Below are 20952 nucleotides of genomic sequence, written 5' to 3'. Positions count from 1 at the left end.
AAAGCACAAGGTTAAATTACCAGTACCCACCTCCCAGCAGCAGCCAGCAAGCTGCCAGGCTGATTGCTGGTTAGTCTCTAAGCACTGATGAGAGTAAGGCACCTGCTTTCAGTTTTCTCCAGACATGCTCCAAGGGCTGGAGTCCCCAGAGTGCCAGCATGCCCGAGGTCCAGGTGACACAGGGACATGAAGGTTCCTGGGTCGCCCCAGAGGCCATATGCCACTGGTGTCCCTGGTGCAATTTGGGAGCAGATTTTAAGTGTGGCAGACTCTCCCCTCAGCCCCTTCTTCCCAGCTATCTTCCCTGCCAAAGGGGTGTTTGAGTGACAGCAGGTGTGATATGCCCAGCACAGCAACAAGGAGCACAAGGCTCTGGGAACCAGAAAACGAGGGCTGTCATGGACACCAGAGATTGGATTTCTGCATGGAAGATTCCTGGCAGGACTTGAGCAATAGCAGTACCTACCCACTCTTAGGCCTTGTCTACCCAGCCAGTGCTGCTCATCTAAACCAAAACAAATTGGGCTAAATTAAACCAGAGCAGCCCACTTTGAAGCATGATTATTCCAGCTTTAAGACCATTTGGATAATAAGTGGACACAGTCACATTGATGAAAATGTGCCTGTGCCTGCAGGCTGTTTTGATAAATGTAGTTTAAAAAAAACTGATCATCTTTTTGTCAGTGAAACTGCAAGGGACTCACAAGGGATTGGAAAGATTTAGCTCTATTGCTTCTAATCCATCAAAACCAGTGTGAGCAGTAACACTGCATCCAGCTTGGCTCAAATTTCATCCTGATGGACTTAATATAAATTAAAATTAGTATGAATGGAACATAAATAGAAGTGTCCTCACATACTTTGAAAGATTTAACTGAAATCAAATACTCTGGGAAACCAAGCTAATTTTAAAGTAAATGTGTCCACTAAATGTGTCTAGTTACATCATTGGTGTAGCTCTTACAATTTTTTCCCCTCTTTATTAAGAGGTTTATGCTAATGAAACCTCTGAGGTAGATGCTTTAAATCAGCATAAGCACAGTTATACTGATGGAGATTATGCCACTTCCCAAACCTTATGGCAATGCCTTCCTACAGGGAGAAGAAGCCTTACTGCATGGCTGTCTTTGACCTCAAAAGCACAGGAGTGTGGGAAAAATGTGACAGATGCAGAGGAAAAAGAGGAAAGATTTGGGTATGAGATGCAAATGAGGGTTACTGACAGAACCACTGTCCACCACAGGTGTTCCATCATGATAAGTACACAGGCCCTGGGGATAAGGAAGAGCAAAGGCCTGGCTCCTCTGTGCAGTGCCACACAGGGACAACCTCATTTATTACCACATCAGAAGGGACAGAGCCTCCACTGGGAGGGGAAATATCTCCAGCCTGCAGCCTTGCTGCTGCTTGGCCATGTGATGCATACAACCAGAAGCTGCCCCTGCCTGCAGCAATCGAGTTTCACACAGCCCCACCCTCCAGGGAAATTGCATTTATTGATAGGATTGGATGATGGGAAATTGCTTTGCCATCGCTCGATGTGTCCTACGTCAGCCTGCCCAAGGGACTCTGGCCAGAACAACCAGGAGGTGCTGCTGACACCTCTGCCCACGGTCACTAAAACACCCTTCCCTTTCTTCCAGAGAGGGAAAAAGTTTTGGATCCAAGATTAAAAATTATCTCTACCTATAGTAAAGTCCAGAGCCTCACAAATTCAAAATTCTGACAGCAACACATTTACCCACCAGCCCCTGTCACAATGTCACTGTAGTGATGTCATTAAGGCAAAACCTACCAAAGCACAATTCTCCCCCATATGCCCTAAAACAGACACACCTCCACATGGAGACACTGATCTAAGATGTTCTGAACCTGCAACTTCCCAAAAGGCATCAGGCCCCTTTCTCCTCTTCACATGAAGCCTCACAGGTGCCCCAAGGATAAACAGCAAAGGTTTTGCTGCTGCCTCCCTTTACCATAGAAACAAGAAAGTGAGACAGCTCAAAAACTCCCAAATGCAAGGGAAATGCCACCCCCTCTCTTGTACTGCAAAGGAGGCTGGAGTGGTTGTTATATTAAAAAAAAAAAAAAATTAGGCACCAAAAAACTTTTTTGAAATCGGATTACAGCAGGTAATTCTTAAAAAGAAAAAAAAAATTAATTCCTATTATTTTCTTAGCCTAAACACTGTAAAATGAATATGCTCTGAAAGTGTTCAAATATCCTCCACCCAGAGGTTCTGAAAAAAAATAACTGTGCCTGACCACACTGCTTTCCTATGTGGAGACAGACTCCCATGCTTGGGCTCCTGGACAAGGAGGTTTATGGGACGGGACAACTGGAGTCTGCTCCTGAGCTTCTGTTTTACTTGGCTGGTAATTTATGCTTTAGCTAAGGTGTAAAGCAGCTGTAAACCAGGTGTAAAGCTGAGCCCTGCAAAAGCATTTTTGGGGTGGGAGAGCCCAGTGTTGGTGATGAGAGATAGACACACATGAGACAGGATCACCTGGAGCATGAAGAGAAAACCCTGCCATCTCCCGGTTCCTTGACTGATGTATACATCACACCAATGCCAAGGGGAGCCACAGCCACCCAGCCTGTCAGGAGAATTAATACCTCATCCAAAAGCACTGCACAAAAAACTAACACTGCCTGGGCATTATTTCCCCACTGTTCTGAGCCCCAGCACCAGCCAGTTCCCATTGCCAGGCTGCCTCCCACCATCCCAGCTAATCCAGGTTACTGATTTACACTGCAGTGCCCTGCCACTGATGGGATTTCTCTTCAGCAGCCCCCAGATCCAAGTGCATGCTGCTTGAAGCATTCCAGCATAAAGATCTCTGCTTCTGGAGAGCTTGATTAAGAAACCCCAGTTCCAGCTCCCAGGTCATCCTCACTTCGGAGCTAGGAGGTGGGGAGGAAGCTCACGTTACAGTGATGGCCCTTCTCCAGGATATGTGCATGTCCCAGACTGCAAGGCAAGATGTATTCTATTTGCCAACTGTATGGCAGTTATCTTCTGTTAAGCGGGCAGTTTTCCTTATCTCTTCCACAACCAACCCTCTCTCAGGAGACACATCTGCTGATAACAGGCTATTGAATGTCACTGCATGACTGATAAGGACTATAGCATCCCATTGGGAGCATTGGGAGATGCTCCACCCAGAGGGAGGAGCCAAGCATTCCTACCTGGATATAGTCTTGAGGTTCTGAAATGCCAGCACAGCTTCTCCACTGGATTTCCCAGAAGAACAGCTGCCTCTTCCACTGGATCTTCAGAGGAAGACTACACCCTTCTACAGGATCCCTGTTCCAACAGAACCACCCCTGACACTCCAGGAGGGCTGCAGCCATAATTCCAATGGGACTGCTACCAACACCCTGACCCAGAGGGTGTGAGGTTGTGTTCTGACACTGTCAGTGTTGTTTTGGTTTACTGCATTGCTTATTTTATATTTTTATTTTCTTCCCTAATAAAGAACTGTTATTCCTGCTCCCATACTTTTGCCTGAGAGCCCCTTAATTTAAAATTTATAGCAATTCGGAGGGAGGAGGTTTACATTTTCCATTTGAGGGGAGGCTCCTGCCTTCCTTAGCAGACACCTGTGTTTCCAAACCAAGACAGTGAAAGTAACAGGTTGCTTTTATGCTTGAGGGAGGGTTTATTTCTCCATGAGAAAAAGAAGCTTATTTCATGTCCTGTTGAAAGATGAGGTCCAGAAAGGCACCAGATGGCCTGTAATCTCCCATCCTCCTCCAGAGATCACTATCTACACCGTGGTACAACAAAAGCTGCACACTCAATAAAGCATGTTTTGGAAAAGTGGCCACTGGCAAATAATGATTGAGCATAAGCACGCCTCTGGTCCAAACCAGCCATCCTAGTCCACAGCTCCCCTCCTGGCTGTAACCCAGGCTGGGCAGGAAACTATTCTACAGCCTGTAAAAAAACCTAAGCAAAACAGGAGAAAAAAAATCAAAAAGCCATTTAACAGAATGGTCTTGGCATGTCACCAAAACCAAGACAGGATGGAATTGCCCACAACAGGCTTTGCACAGACCTTGAAAGCATTTCTCCCTAGGAATCCCTTTTCGTTCCACGTAGGTTTCCAAGCTTGGACTTGACAAACCAGAACAGACTGCTCTGAAAATTCACGCCCTCCCTCGCAAAACAGCCTTTGCAGTGTCCATCCATGCACTGTTAGGTGCATTTCTTCTCTTCCCTTGGCAGGTTCAGGAGTAAAGTTTCACTTTAATACCTCAAGCTTATTCCTGCAACATATGCACAGGGAACTGGATAGCAGCATATGCACATCATCTCAGCCTCTCAAGTCTTAAATTTTAATCTTTAATTTTTGAAATAAGTTATTATTTTTTCTTCTCCTTTGATGAACATTACTCCCCTCTTACCCCATTCAAACACAATTTAGCTAATTAGTAAGAGGTTACCATATGTCAGCACATGCAACCTGATAAAGTAAAGGCCTGCAAGAAGACCTGATACGTTCTATATGCCCTCATGACTGCTGACTGTCTCTTTCCCAGCCCTCATTTACTGTGCACCTAAGTCACTTGGCTCATGTCTCTCATTTCTACCTGTGCAAGGCTCACCTCTCCTCAAGATGGGGAAAGCACCTGAGCAAACCCCTCTTGCCACAGACCAGGGAAGTAAAATCTCAGGGAAGTCCCCAGGTTCCAGCACAAACCACACAGCCACTGCAGAATACCCATAACTCACACAACATAAACACAGCCAAGGTCTGAAAAACCCCTGTTCTCCTAAGAGATTTCATTTCCTCCAGTTCAGTTCCTACTGCCCTTTCTTGTCTTCCAACACTTGGCAGACTGCAATAACTGCACAGGGGAAATCCAGAGCTTTGCTCAGGTTGGGGCTGGGATTCCAGTCCTTGGTAGTTAAGCCCTGCACTAGGGCTATGGTGGTCATGGCTTCTCTCCAGCCCAAAAGCTAAGATGAGGGCTGGAGGGAGGGCATGGCTGCACCTCCAGCTCATTGGAAGCTACAGCAGGTCATTGTCCTTTGCCTAAGTGCTACCATGAGCACCTGGGACAGAAGAACGTTTGAGAGCTAAGAATTCCCACAGCAATTCTCCTTCCCCCAAAAAATTATGTTGAAGGTTGGAGTCACAAAAGTTGAAGATATCCTGGTGATATTTGATAGCTTTATCTATCTTTCTTCAAATTTCGTTCTGTACAAGTTCTCAATGACCATTTCCTTCTTTTTTTTTTTGCCATTTGTCACTGTCAAAGGAAGAAGGGAAGAAAGGCTGAAGAGGGGGGGAACAGGAATAACAGGATGGAGAAGGATAATACAAGACGTTTTGCCTTGATTTATTTTTAACAAACTCTGTTCCTGTCTTTTCCTTCTGGAAAGAGGGGTGAAAATGGCCTTTTTATGAAGAAAAAAAACACAAACAAAACCAAAAACCAAAACCAGAACAAACAGACTGGAAACCCAGTAGTAGTAGTAGTTAGGTGTTTACAGGTGTATGTCCTTTCTTCTGTATACAGTATTTTAATTCCAGCTGGGAGGAGCAGCACAGTATGAAAACGTCGTACCTTCTCTTGGACTTCAGCTCCAAAAGCATCGTGTCTTGGCATGTTATCAACAATTAAATCTCTCCCTCCTCTCCATACAATCCTTCAGTAGTGTATTCCTGGTGGTGTGCAGGACAGGAGCAGTTTCCCACCAGATTCAGAGCTCTCCAGAGGCGCCCAGTTGCAGGGGTTGATGGACACCTGCCAGATCTGTCACATGCATGCAGCAATGCCTGAGACATTTGTAGAAATTTAACAAACCACTACTCAGTCTCTGATTGTGCTGGGGGTCACACAGCAAAAGACAGCCACTGATGGCATTTCCTCCTGTTCCTCCACCTGGGTGTATGTGGGTGTTTCGATTTTTAAAGGAAAGGTAATTAAATGACACTGGGTCACTGAGCTTTGACTTAAAATTCCTGGACTTCACTCTGTCAATTCCATCCAAAGAAACTGGATTAATTTCCTGATCCTGGGAATTTTTTGATTGCTTTCAATGGTCACAACAATACCTCCTCTAGCTTTACTAAAATAAGCTGCTTCCTGGCAGAGGTGGGATGTTATTGTCAGATTATACACAAACAAGAGGAATAAGTTCATGCAGTCAATAACACAGCACCACATTTGAGTTCCAAACTGAAGAGTTACTTGCTTCTATCTAGGATTTTTGCAGTGTTACTCAACTGCCTCAGAAAATGAAGTGAACAGATCTCCATGACTTCTCTGACAGCATGACACTACCTCACATCTTAAAGGCATGGCAGCAGGAGCAAAGGGGCTAAATGTCCTACCAAGGATTGTACAGGAATCAAGATTGAGGGGAGCTGCTTCCCCCACCAAATTATGAGCAACATTGGTGGGAAGGAGAGGAAAAATCACCAAACTGCTTACCATGATGCCCGATTTCAAGACTCTGGGTGCTAAGCTCTTCCCACAGCTATTTGCAGCATGACATTCAGCACTTTAAAAAATAAAAATACAATAAATGGTATCCTATGTGGTGCTGCAGTCCTTTGCAGGGAATGTGAATGAGGTTTACCAGCCTTCTCCATCTTCCACAGTAAAACATCTTAAATGATGATGTGCCAGAGAGGTACAAATTCTGATAATTGACTTTCAGTGTTCATTTCACCAGCAGTTGTAGTTTGTAGTTTTTTAAAGGAAAGGAAATTAAATGGTGAAAAGATTGCCCTATGCTAATTCTCCAGTTAAACTCAGAGGAAACTGCAGCAGATAAGGTTCCCATAGCAATTGGAATAGGTACTGAGCTGCACAGATGAGACCTGATTTCTGTGCTCACTTTTGGTGCCGGTTGTTTATCTCCATCCAGCACAGGGAAAAGCAATTACTTGGAACAAGGAACAAGGGAAAGGAGCATGTGGCATCTGTGATTCATTCTGATGGCCATTCTCTGGTGTGGTTGGATGTGCCAATATTGCAGCACAGCTACGCATCAGTGTATGTACCTTTGACCACAGCAAAGCTCCCGGGTGCATCCTGCCACTGGCTTTTCTGATGGGTTTAACTGTGAATTTTTGATAGGCATTGAAGCAGGATTTGGCAGGGATCTTTACAGCCCCAGCCTCCACAGGACAGAGTCATCTGGCACTGCACCAAACCCGGCAGCAGAGCACATTTCCTCCCACCTATTGCCTCACATTTTTGACTACCCTGGCAACAACCAACCTTTAATTCGACACAATCTGCTTCCAATGAACCCATATTACCTATTAATTTTGCTTTATCTTGCCTGAGCTGATGATTATTGCACCTGATTATGTCTTCCTTATCCCCTGAGCAGTCATCCACAGCAAAGCCAAGGAAGTGCAATCATTCTCCCAGCTCCTTCCCAAAGCTACTCTGCAGCACAGGATCAGGCCCATCAACTCCTTCTATAATTCCTCTCCAAAATGCCCCAGCAGTGCAGTTAAATTTGTGGGCGTGCAGTCCTCAGGGTCTCCTTTTCCCCAGCTGTGCTGCAGCTCTTTTTCTTTTTCTTACCAACTGCTGTTACTTTTCCTGCACTCCATGAATTTTCTGAAAGAATTGTCAAATGTTCATCGGTTTCACTCTTGGATGCGTTTTCACTGGGCCATGCAGTTTTGACCAAGAGCAAGTCCCCTCAGATAGTCATTCCTCACCCCCTTTTCCAGACTGAGACTGCCTTGAGATCCATCATCAACAACTAGGATTGCATCGAGCACCCTGTCACTCCGCTTTCCCTTCCAGCGACAGCTGAAGCTGTAACTCCTGACAGTGCAGCCTCCTTTTGTCATTGGCTATGATACATTCCTGGCTCTCTCTCCCTTGTACAGAGGTGACCTAATAATGCCCTTTCCTTTGTCATCCTCCAGCTTCTTGTGTACTTCTGAACCAACTTACTTATTTCCCGTGCTAGTACCCCATCATTTCCTGCTTTTGCATCCCTAACTTGGCTCCTTCACACCTTTACTCTCTGCTCTCTCTCACCACCCTCACCACTGTGGTTTCTTTTCCTCCTCTCAACACAAATGCACTTTTTTTTTCCTTTTTTGCTACAATGTTGTTTTTCTCTTCTCAACCAGTGTCAGTAATGAAGGGCACTTCTGACAAAAGCATGCTGCAGTCTCCACAGCTGCTAGCAGGAAGAGTCGTCCCCAGGGTGTAAAAGAAATGCTGGAAGGAGAGGAATTGTCCCAGATGCTTCCATCACAGACATGAAGGAGAGAAGGGAAAAGAAACCACTTTGGGAAGGAGAGAGCAAATCAGTCTGGGTTATGGAGGAAACATCCCAGGTGCCTCAGAAGTGGGTTTCTCTCTCTGTGATGCTGAGCAGCTCCTGGGCTGGAGGAGACCATCCCTCCTGCCTCAGATCGGACGGCCTCACCACGCGCTTCTTCTTGGGCTGCGGTAGATCCTCCGCTGGGGAAATCAGCTGCATCAGCCTCTGCAGAGAGGAAGCTGCTGTTAATTAAGCTGATGAGCAAACTGACAGCCAATAGTGATCCACAACCATTGCTGGGGGCAAAGGCACCTAGACAGCACACATGCCAGCTCCCTCTTCCTCTCCTGCCAAATGGCTGTGAAACAAAGGAGGAGAGCAGGTTCGCTTCAGCTGCTCTCAGTGGCAATTATTCTGTCTCTGTGCTCAAATCTGGGCTGTGGACTGATAATCTGACATACAGCACTTCTCATAGACCTGCTACTGTGAGGGAGGATTAGCACCACAGACATTTTCTGTGGCAATGGAAAAAACACCATAAAACCTTTATTTTTCCTATACAAGTAGCTTTCCATTGATTTTCGTGGGAGCTGTGAAGACTTTCAGATGGGCTGATCATCAGATGCTGGGCATCTCCTGCTATGATCCAAAGCAGGGTGGTAGGCAACACCTACCTCAGTGGCATTTCCCAGGTAAAGCAGTCCCCTCTGCAGACTGGTTTCTGCCCCAAACCATCCTCAGCTCCCCTCTTCCAGTCAGCCAGGCTGTGATGGTGAAGGTGGGGGTTGTGAGGCAGCTGCCTGCCCTTAGCTCCCTCTGTCCTGTGCAATGCAGGGTGCTACAGGCTGTTCTATACACATGTATGCAGTGTTGGGACAACTTAGAGGAGTTTTTTCTTAAAAAACAAAAATATCTTTGAGCTCTTCAGCAAAATGTCCTGGCTCACAGGGACTCTGCAGTGAATTTCTGGTCTTTTTCTTCCCATTTTTAAAGTCTCTCTGGTGCCACATGACTTTCTGAGCTCTTGGTTTCCTTCCCTTTCCATCCTGCAGCTGATGTCCTGCAGCTACCTGCCAGCTCCATGTGACAGCCTAACATTTCCCAGCTGAAACTGACTTTCACTGTTACTTTTTCCATCACAAGCTGTTCAGGACAGTGCATGCTCATTCCCATGAGTGAAGAGTGCATGATAAGCAGAGCAGGCAATTCATCCATGACTTGTTGGATTAATTTTAGTGCTCCCACTCCTTGTGAAGTGCCTGCCAGAATCACAGATTTTGTTCATTTATTCAAAAATATTTGCCCCATGATTTTCAAAATTCACCTTGGTCTGCAGCTTCTCTGTGGGTACTTCATTGTGAGTTTTTAGCCTTTGGAGCTTGAGCTGTCTTAATCAGGGCATTAGGAAACAACATTTTTGTTTCTTGGTCAGTCAAGTGTAACGAGAGCTATCAGTTTGTAGCAGTGACTGATCATAATTACCAATTACAAACTTGCTTTCAGTGAATGGTTTGCAATATTCAACAACTGTTCCTGGAAATTTGTGTAAGGAAATTAATTCCCTGCAATTCTGGGGTGTGACTGGAAAAAGAGAACAGGTATATTTTGAGAAATTTTGTTTTAAAAACTGGTGCAACTACCCTAGAAGGTATTTCATGGCTGGCTTTGATTCTGCCCTGAATCAACCCAGGTCTAGCAGCAAATTCCTTCCCCTACACCTAAACTGTATCCTTGGAAATTTCTTCATACTAATGCAGCTGAGGAGTCCCTGGAAATTTCAATTAATATCATGTAAACCAGGACAAACAGAAAACCCCTCGATGTGAAATGGGCCAAATCAATTCCTCAAGTGTGCTCTACAATGAGCATTAACACTATTCCCAGCAGCATTTCAGTCCAAGGGCTTGAAGCACTTTACCCCTGGTGAGAGATATTGCTTCTTTAACAGGCAGGACATGTGGGTAATTACTTCTCTGGCAGCTCCCAGCCCTCATTTATACACCAAAAGCTTCTGAGCTGTGGGGAGTCAGACATGTCAGCCACAGATTCACCTTCTCTGAGACAATGGAACAAATAAAGACTTCCTGTACCCAGCTCATCCCTGAATGTGTTGGCAATGCAGGGTCCTCCTCTCCATGAGCCCACAATGTGGCTGTCACAGCTACACCACAGCCACAGGGATGCTCCTGTTCACCTGCTCCCTCTGCCCACCCCACCCTCCAAGTAGCCCCAGTGGGGATGGGGAAGGACCTGCAGAGAAATTGTGTAGCAATTTAGATTTACTGTACATCACTCAGATCTTTCATCATGGGTCAGGTAAGGGGTCATCTCCATGATTCCATCTCCCTAGATAGAGTTCTTCCTAGGACAGGGACAAGGATGTCTACAGTGAAAGAGGACAGGCTCAGGCATGGTGCAGGTTAGGCCTTTACAGCTCTGTGAGCAGGTCCTCTTTAATAACTATGGGTAATTTCTTTTTAAAAAAGAAGATGGTCCTGACCCAGGACTACAAGGGACAAGAAGCAAAGGCAAAACAGATCTTGGTTTTGCACTTGGTTTGCATTGGTATCTAGTGCATATATGCTATATATTGCATCAAGCATGATGGTGCAACACCACATGGAAGAGCAGACATTTGATGATCAGCCTGGGAGCTGTGCTGAGACCCTCCAAGCTCTTCAAATTGCCAACAAGAGCTACAGAACATTCTGGGGAAGGGTGATTCTCACCAGCCCTTGCCTTCTCAGAGGAGAAATGTGGCATGTACCTCCTCCCGGGGGCCCATCCTGAATCATCTGGGGGAGCAACAGCAACACACCCAGTGACCACAATCCCAGTACCTGTTTCAGGGATCCTTTGGTTTTCAGGAGGATGAAGATGGCATAGAGAGGAATACAGACCATGGAGGAGAGTGCCATCAGCCAGCCTAGCACGTAGCCCCAGCGTGGGTACTCGTAGGAATTGTTGAATTTCAAGGGTGTGTACTTGATCAGGGAAAACAGGAAGACGCCCTGGGGAGCAGAAAACACAAAGATAAGGAAAACTAAGGGGCAGCAAAGGCCAGCAGCCTGGCCACCCTACAAGGACTGGCTCCTCTGCAAGGGTGGCAAAGGCTGCTCTGTCTTGCATGAGCCAGCAGGGACCTTGCTGGCTGCACAGAGTTCTCAGCAGTCTAAAGCCTTCAGGCTTCTGAAGAGTCATAAGCAAAGTTGGCAGCAGCTTTGAGGGTCCAGCAACTTATTCACATTCATATCAAAGACAAGAATTGTTGTTCTGCCTGGCAGAAAAAGTCCAGAGGAGCCACACAGGCACAGATTTAGCCCTCCTGGGGCTCTCTAGCTACAAAGCTCTCAGACAATTTGGACTGGTTTGAAAATTTCCCAGATCTTCAAGTCCTGCTGAAGCCTGAGGACAAAGGACTAGGGGTACTTTGTAAGTTGTAGCTATAGATCTCATTTGTGTTCCCACTGAGGTCAAAGAAAGCAACTCTCAACATCAGATACAAAACCAGAATTTGGCTGAGAAGGCATGTAAAAGTCAGTGGAGCAAGACGAGACATAAATTCAAAACAGGCAAGAACTTGCCTGAATTTGGGTACATTTTATTTAAACATAGTCACAGAAGTTTTGGAAGAGATTTAATAACACAGAAAGCAAATGGCTATAGAAAGATACTTCTAAACCATGGGCAGTTCCAGGAACACAGACTGAAGCAAGTATTTCAGAACAGGGTAATTTTCACTGGTGCTCTCTTCATAGGTAATTTGACCAAACCTCTCCAGGCTTTGAGGACACATTTCCTTTTGCCTTCACAACAAACAATTGGATTTTCAGGCTCAATTAATTTTCCAGGCAAAACATAAGGCTTTACAAAGGAAATAAATAGCTACCTCAGCTACAGACAAGCTTCTACTTCTCCATACAGTTTGAAAAATTTACAGCAGCACCTTGGAGCTAAATCAGCTTTTTCCACTGAGAATTTGGGGACCCAGAGTGATATGTCATGATGCCATAATTGCACTTACCAAGCACAGACCCGGGGTGAACACCAGCCAGCATATCTTGATCAAGGGCCACGGCCGGAAACCAATCATGTCCTCAATGTTGTCATAGAAACGGTTGGCACCTTGGCCACCAACCAGCACAGAGACAAAGTCATAAGTCAGATGGGTTTTGTTTTCTTCAATCACTATTCACATCAGATCCCAAACTTTCTTTATCCTTGGTGTTTACTTCTGGTGAAAACATGGCTATCTTAATAATAGAGCAGCAAGGGATGGGGGTTTCTGGCATTGAAAAGGCCCATCTGTGGCTAAACAGAGATGGAGGGGTTTAATTTCACTCATAAGTGTCAGAAAGATTGACACTGGAGAAAAGCATAGTCTCTCAGATGGTAGCAGCTGTAAGTGACAGGATGCAGCCATGCACTGGTAAGGACTGCACAGGGAAAGGAGGTGCCTGGTTTACAGAGCCGCAAGGGAAAGATCTTGCAGGTTAAGCATTTTGTGTGTGCAGAGTGCTAAAAGGAACAAAGAGAGTGGGGAACACCTAACAAACCCTTCTCTTTATAAATAAACATGCTGGTATACCAGGGAAGTCGTGTCAAGAATCACCACTGAGTTGGGCAGGACCCCTGTCATCTCAAGAACTTGTCTTCCACAGAATATTTTATTATTCACATAAATTTAGAAAACCTGGCAACTAAAGCTCTTCTGAAAACCAAACCTTCCATCTGCAAGTTCTGCTGTATTGTCCACTGAGAGCTGTCTGGTGGGGTCTGATCTCCTCCTTCTTTTCTCATTAGTTTCACTTACTGGATTGGTTCGTTCACAGTCTGTGGGACCCACCTAAATCTCATGGTGCCCTGGAATGGGATAAACTTCAGAAAAGCACCTAAAAGTCCTGCCACCAGCCAAGCTCTAACCACTGACTCTGCCCAACCCAAAGAACAAAGAGCAAACTTATGCAATGGCATAGAGGAGACTACAAAATGCAGATGGATTTCAGCAGACCTTGAAATAAACTCTGGAATGTCTTCAAGTATCAGGAGCCTAATGTTGGCCAGAAAGAGAGAAAACAAAAAATCAAGAAGTCCCTTATAATGTGCCCTAGCACCTTTCTAACCAAAACTGACCAGATATACCAGACTGCCTCAGGCAAAATAAGACAACAATAGGAGACAAATAAAAAGTGAGCTAGTCTGTCCAGAAAAAGGGTTACCAGTTAAGCACCTGTGGGATGAAATTATACTGTATTTGCTTTATTAAAGCTCTGTCTTGGTAATTAAAGGATTCTGCTTTTGGGGATGGTCATCCATCTGTGAACTCATGGCCAGGCCACAATTCCCAGTTGCAAATGTGATAAGAATTTACTTCTTTCTATCTCAAGCCCAGAGTTCTGGACTAGGCAAAATATGTGCCTAGAGAACTGGCCACAATTTTGAGTGCTTGGGGTTTGGTGAGTTTTATTTTGGTTTGTGGTTTTTATGTCTCAGAATTAACAAAAGCACATTATGTATGCTCCTTTTTTTGTAATTCTTTGCAATTCTTTGCATTATATTCTATATCCCATGACTAATGCTTGCAGAAAATCTCTTTTAAACCCAGCTTTTTGAAGTATTTGGGGGAAGAGGGAGGATAATAGTGTTTTGAACACCTCTTGGTGTGGAGTTGGCAAGTTAACAAGTAGCCTCAAGCAAAGACAACAAGCTGTGGTATATCAAGGGACATGCATATATATCGTGTGGGAGTCCAGCCTAGACCAGAGAACTTCCAAGCTGTAACTATCATTAAGATTCAGATATGATTTCTGAAAATATATAGGGGATGAAAGGAGTTGGTACATAAAATTAATTTTGCCAAAAAGCCAAAATCTTCCACAGGCTGAAAAAAAGAAAAGAGAGCTATAGATCATGTGAATTGCAATTTAGAGCATGAGCACAGCACAATATCTTCCACAGAAACACACTGTCATGTCAGATAAATTAATTCATAATACAACTTCATGGCAGACAAAGTTTCTCTGCCAATTTGGATCTAGGATCTAGTCAAAGAGATTCATCAATTAAAGAAATACAAAAATGCCAAACAAAAAGAACACACACACACATCCATCCATCCATCCTGCAACAAGAAAAAACCCCACAACTTATTTTGTTAATTATGATGTGCCTCCACCTGTCCTTGTCCCTTTTCTCTGCAGAACAACCACCAGGTCCTAAATTTCCATGGCCACTGGGGCAGTCAGTGGGTGATGTGATGATACACAGTGGGGACTGACATGAACATCCTCAGAGAACATATGAACAGGAGGTTTTACATATTCTACATTTCACAGGCAGATGAAAAAGTAATCAAGAAGTCATCAGTTCAAACTACTCAACACTGACTTTTTGAGCAAATTAGAGGCTGGAGGACACATACTGGAGCTATGTGCCCTTTCTTCCCAGCACATCAGAAGGATTAGATAAAACTCCTGCAGAGAAAACCATAAAAACGTCCCCAAAGAGATTTTTGCTGGAATGAACAAAGATGTTTGCTTTTACCTCCAATATTCCAAGACAAGGAAGAATGGGATGCAGTCACTGGACGGTTAACCATGAATGCTGGTACCACTTCCCTTGTGCTGATCAGTCCCATATACCTTCAAAGTGGTTGTGTGCTCCTCTGACAAATCATTTAGCCATGTAAATTCACAGGAATAAATTTCACACAAACCTAACTAGAGATTTGCTTACATTCTTATCTCTTGTTTTTACAGAGCTCTTCTCATTTTACGCAGCTTATAAACAGCAAACGAGATCCAAATTAAAAAGGACAAAGATTTAATTTTACTTTTACCATATTCAAAAAGCAGTGAGTTTCACAGTTCTGCTAGTTTGGAACCTATTAAAAAAAATATCTCCCTGTCTTTTCTCCCAAGTTACATTTATTTTCATTCATCTATATCAAATTCCACCCACAACATTGCAATAGGTGATGACTGTGGCTCCACATCTCGGTACCAAGCTTGTATCTGCTCCCTCTCTCTCTGTCTCAAACCTGCAGCACCAACACTGGCACCAAGCCTGTGCAAAGAGCCAGCCATGGAGGTGTGGTGGCACCACAAGTGCCAGTCCTCTGGGTGCCAGGCACACAGAGCTGGCCCTTTATGGCCCATAAAGAAGCACATAAGGTTGCTCATAGCCAGTGCATCTGAGCATTCAGCACACAGAGACAGAGCCAGCCCAACAGGCAGGATCCAGGCAGGAGGAGGCTGCCATGCCATGCTAATAGTCATGCTGCATATGAGCAGCAGAACCAGAGAAAGATTTATCACTGCACAACATGGGCTTACCCCAGGGCCACCCACAGGTACCCTCTGGCATCAGTTTGCTTTAGCTGTGTAGAGTCCTAATGATTTCAGCCCTGGCTCTCCTGTAGTGAGGGAGGCCCTTGCTTTCTCCTGGAGCAGCTAATCATAATGTGCATGCTGTGACTGCCTGCAACACATTTCAGTGGCACCACATTGTGAATCCTCTGCAGCACATTTCAGTGGCACCACATTGGGAATCTCAGTATTCACAGCCCATGCCTGCTTACAGAAGGGCTGCTTTCCCAAAGTGGAAGGAGAGCAGAGAAGAGGCAGGGGGACATCAGAATCCCTCCAGCACTCTCCTCTAGGGAACATGATCCACGTCCAATGCTTTGTGATCCTTCCACAGGCAGGGAGCAGTACAGAGGAAATCCTCAGGTGCCTGGGAGAGCAGCTGCCTGGCAGCAGGGGAAAGCTGCCAAGTGGTGGGTGGTTGGCGTATGTGCTGGGAGAGGGGAAACTCAGAACACATATTTGTGTTAGCAGAAACGTTGTAATTCTTCACAGTGTAAGCAAGAGGCTCAGCTCTGCCAATTGCAAGGCTGGGGAAAAAAGCCTCTTTAATCAGCACTAGTCACTTTTTTCCCCCCACTGTAACACCTCACCTTGGCCCTCTGACTACATTTTGGACCAGAATCATTCCAATGGATGCAAAGCAGAACATCAAGAGGGTAAAATCACACTGTATGAAGTGGCACAAATGAACCCATGGTGGTGAGGAAAAGGGCCTTTTCTCTGTTCCCAACTACTCCATCTCCCTTTGAGGCTGCTGGGGCAGCATCACCTCTCCTGTTACTCATTACCTGCCATTGCTCCTCTCCATGGGTCATCAGAAAAGGCATGTGGCCTGTGTGACCGTAAAAATGGCATTAAACATCAAAACATAATTCAGTTTAATGAATTAACCTAGAATGGTGAGCCCCATCCTGTTGCAGATGGATGGGGATCTCCATGTCCCTTTAAATCCCAAAAGGACTGGGTAGAAGGTGATTCAAAATTAAAACGTGGCCAGGGTCTGTTACTGCAAGCTTCCCTTGAAAGACACCTTTCTAAAATAAATCTTTCTTACACATCTGCTTCTCTTGCATTCTCTGGAGCCCAAGACCAAACATCTGGACTGGTTATGCTTTCAGTAAGAGAGGAGTTTATCCAAAATAGCAATTGGCTCCTGCTACACATAAAGCATTTGGAGAAACCAGTGAGCCCTTCAGCAGCAGCTGCACTACAGCCAATGCAACCTCTATAAAACCATAAGCACCAAAAGGAGCACACAGGGACTGACTGCACATAAGGCAAAGGTGGCACCAAATGGAACTGGCAGGTGGTAGAATCAGAACAAGGAGAAGAGAGAAAGCCATGAAACTCCTTGCTGCAGTATTTAGTGGATGACAAATGGTTAGCCAAATGAACTGGAAAAAAATAACAGAAAAGAAATAAATAGATTTCACTTCTGGCACTGGAAATTCCTAGGCAACAAGCTGAGTATTGCATCTGGTTCTAGGATGGCCAGAAGAAGAAAGGCATGTAGCTGTGGGTCCAGAGAAGGACCATGAAAACTAAGAGAGGACTGAAGCACCTGTCCTGTGAAGACAGACTGAGAGAGTTTGGGCTGTCCAGCCTGGAAAAAAAAAGCTTCAAGAAGACTTTGTTGCAGCCTTTTTATATATAAAGGGGGCTTATAGTGACATGACAAGGGCTAGCTGTTGTAAATTGAAAAAAGAGAGGTTTAGAGTGAATACAGGCAGAAATTTTTGACTCTGAAGATCCTGAGACAGTGGAACTGGTTGCCCAGAGGGGCTGTAAATACACTATCATTGCAAATGTTCAAGGCCAGGTTGGACAGGGCTTTGAGCAACCTGGTCAAGTGGAAAGTGGCCAAGAGGGTGGACTAGATGACCTTTAAAGGTTTCTTCCAAACCAATCCACTCTATGGTTCTACTATAAGTTGTGAAAAACTGGAAGAACATTCACAGAAATTACCACTCCTAATTTTTCTATCGTATTCCTCCATGAGCATCCACTCCTGACCACTGAGACCCAACATGATAGTATGTTTGCAATCTTTCCCTGAGGTTATGATGGCAATGCTGCTTCAAGTAGTTGGGACCAGCAGATGTGACTGTGGGATGTTGAGGTCTGGTCTAAGCTGTCATCTACTACAGCTGTGCACAATCCTTACAGGTATGAGGCTCATGTAGTTCCATGAAGCAAAGAGAGGGAACAGCTGCTCTGCATCACACACAAGATGCATTGCCCAAAAATCATCAGCCTTGACACAAACTTCAGGGAGAAGAACCAAAGCCTCTGTGGTCAGGAAGAGATCTCCCATAGGATATCAGAAGAGACTTTTCTTACTGCACAGACTAACAAGCAGTTGCTTTCCTCCTGATACTTCATGAAGCTCAGTTTTATCCTGCTCCTGAGTAGTTTAGTTACAGACTTCTCTGAGAGCCAAAGCAGTCCCTCCTATTTATTTTCTGAGTGCCATCACAGCCTGGCTAAATAGGAAGCAGGAATCATGGCAGAAGTAACACAGAGCAAGTTTGCATCCCAGAATTTTGTGGTAAATTAACTGGCAGGACTAAACTAAATGCAAAATGGTAAGCAGACAGGGACAGACACCAAAGAACAGCAGTCATTCCTCTATATCTGATTTTCATTTCAAAGGGCAGATGGGAAAAACAGCAAGGTAGTTCAATATGAGGCACCTACAGAGAAGGAACAAACATTCCTAAACTAAATGTGGAGCAATTAAGAAATGTTGCAAGGAAACACAGTGAAAACTAGACAAGAAAGAACATAATTACAGCACTTCTTTGCCTCCTGAGGATCCTTTCTATAGACTCTCAGTTCTCAACCCCCCATTCTTGCTTTGATAAAGAAAAAGACAGGTTTTTGTCCTCCACTTACCATACACCCATCCTATGCAGATGACTTCAAAAATAGCCAGGAAGAGCAGGCATGTGCCACTGGCAGCATAGTAGTCAAAGAGCTGGAAGATGTACATGCCACCCTGTTGAAGAGGTAGAGAAAACAAAGGCATTGCAAGACTGTTCTATGTCAGGGAAAATGAGTGGGGCAAGCAAAAGAACAGCAGCAGAAACACTCAGCCTAGAGCAGGTGGGAGAAAAGCCTTCTCTTGGGGCTGCCCTCACTCTGTTCCAAAAACACAGTCAAGCCTGGTGGCAGGAGAGTTTTTCATGCCCATTTTATGATACTGCTGGGCTAGGCTGGCTTCTATGTGCATAAGAGCAGGAGCTAGTTTGTTTGGTTGTTTTAAAACAGTTAGGGACTTCCCAGAATCATTTTTTGAAATAGCATGTAGCAGTGCAGAACTTTGCACCCAAAATATTGTGATCTTGAGCAAGGACATTCAAGATACCTTGTTTTACCTTCCTCCAACCTTACATACTGCACAAGTTCCAAGCTCTGCAACGGCAGAGGCATGTGGTTTTCCTGCTGCTTCTGACTTTGAGCTGAGCCCTGCAGAGTTGCCATCAGCTACATGTACAGGCCCATGGATAATTTTCATGTGATTTCTCCCAGACAGAGCCTCTCCATGTCAAGCAGATCCTTTCAAATAATGCTGAAGGGCTCTAGACACAGTGTCACTCAAATTGACAGGTAGGTGTTGCCTTCAGCAGGTCCTTAGCCAGGATCCAGCTGGAGGATCATTCATCTGTGCCTCAGGGGGTTAACAGGAATTAGCTGTCACTTGAGAGCTCATGGAAGCAGCACAGGAGTGCTAAGACCCTCACCCAAGCTTGTGGTACACACAGAGCACAGCACCATGCAAGAAGAGGTGCAGCTGTTAGCTGCAGAGCAGTGCAAACACTATGTGCATGGCATCACACCAGCACAGCTCTGCTCTTGCTGGTCCCAGGATCATAGGCTTCCCACAGGCTCCAAGCAGGGCTATGGCACAGCCATTACCCCCAGGCTCCTCTCCTGCTGCTCTGCTTTGTGTGGAAAGCAGCCAGCAAATGATCACTGCCCTCAGAAGAGCTTGTTTTCAAACAGCTCGGCCTGTTTTAGCTCCCAGGTCTGGTATTTGCACAAAGCCTGTGTCAGGCAGCCTCTCTGGGCTGTGGGAGCAGCATCTCTGGAAGGCTCAGGGATACAGTGAGTGCCCCAGTGTCAAAGCAGCACTGGCTGTGAGAGACGCCAGCTAATGGATTAGAAATGAGAGACAATTAACAGCATTGAAGACAAGCTTGCTGTCTCTGCCCAGACCTCCAGAACTGTGTAGCAGTGGGCTTGGTGCTCAGCTGTACAGCCCTTGCTCCTTGCTCACCTCAGTGACCAGCAATAAGCCCAGCAAGTAGCATATGACTGCAATGGCCAGGATCAGCAGCTCCCGTCGCCCCTTCTTCCGAAACACTCCTGGGAACATGTCAATAATAGCTGTCACCATGCTTTCCACACAGACAAACTGCAGAAGAAAACAGGTCAGAGAAATCAGCATCTCTCCTTCCCCAAGCACGCACTTCCCCTCACTGCCCTTTTTGTCCTCCCACAAGCCAAATCCTTACTTTTTCATTATTTTCTTTTAATCTCTCTTGCTTCCACCAAAGGCCAGCAGGAACAGAGGAAAAAGGCCTTGTTATACAGGCAAAAGGGCTGGGGTATAACAGAGTAGAGCCTGAGCAAAGCACCTGCCTGGTGGACATGCAGGACACCCTCTGCTCCCCTCGTACCAGCAGCAGAGTTTCAGACTGCACTCTGCAGGGTTTGTTCCTGGTATAACAGGGATATGGGATGTAAGACATGGGCACACCACTGAGGACACAGGGATTGCTCTGGTGGGATGCAGCTGGGAGAAAACAGCCCAGTTTCCCATCCCAGACTGTTCTGCTCTGTGCTCTGCCTTGCTCTGCAGGGTGCACAGTTTTGAAGAGATGTAGCTGAGCCATCCTCACATACACACAGGGAGAAGATGCCAGCAGAGATGCCAGCCCACATAACCACTGACTCTGAGCTCCCACAGTGTGAAAGTGCTGCATACAGTGCAAAGAACCTATTTAAGGTATCAGCAAAGCACAGACTCATCTTTATCCTTTCCAATGACCATGGGGAATGCTCAGGGTGGGAACAGGCACCTGCATGTTAGATGAGGAGGGGGGTTTGTTGTACCTGGCTGTCCAGTCCCAAGAAGATCAGCATGAGGAAGAAGAGGCAGGACCAGAGCTGAGACACAGGCATCATTGTTACTGCTGTTGGATATGCTATGAAAGCCAGGCCAGGACCTGCCAACAGACCACAGGATGACCATGTGTGCTCCTACTGTCACAGCTCCTTGACCACCCACGGCTGAAAGCTGTGTTGAGGAGCACTGGTCCTGCA

At 45.5% G+C, this 20952-nt stretch overlaps 1 protein-coding gene across 1 annotated transcript in view; it reads right to left on the bottom strand.

Annotated features, from left to right (window-relative positions):
- Positions 1 to 5328: 5328 nt before the first annotated feature.
- Positions 5329 to 20952, bottom strand: part of LOC129119189 (sodium- and chloride-dependent betaine transporter) — a 38055-nt gene continuing 22431 nt past the window's right edge. The window contains exons 10-15 of the mRNA XM_077178221.1: positions 20743 to 20855; positions 19904 to 20041; positions 18520 to 18622; positions 12282 to 12382; positions 11098 to 11268; positions 5329 to 8482 (exon numbers count right to left, since the gene is read on the bottom strand). Of these exons, the coding sequence (XP_077034336.1) occupies positions 8336 to 8482; positions 11098 to 11268; positions 12282 to 12382; positions 18520 to 18622; positions 19904 to 20041; positions 20743 to 20855 (773 nt within the window). The 3' untranslated portion in view covers positions 5329 to 8335. The remainder of the gene's footprint in view (positions 8483 to 11097; positions 11269 to 12281; positions 12383 to 18519; positions 18623 to 19903; positions 20042 to 20742; positions 20856 to 20952) is intronic.

This window comes from Agelaius phoeniceus, chromosome 5 (genome assembly GCF_051311805.1).
Source record: "Agelaius phoeniceus isolate bAgePho1 chromosome 5, bAgePho1.hap1, whole genome shotgun sequence".
Classification (NCBI taxonomy): domain Eukaryota; kingdom Metazoa; phylum Chordata; class Aves; order Passeriformes; family Icteridae; genus Agelaius; species Agelaius phoeniceus.
This window is presented reverse-complemented; position numbering and strand designations above follow the sequence as displayed.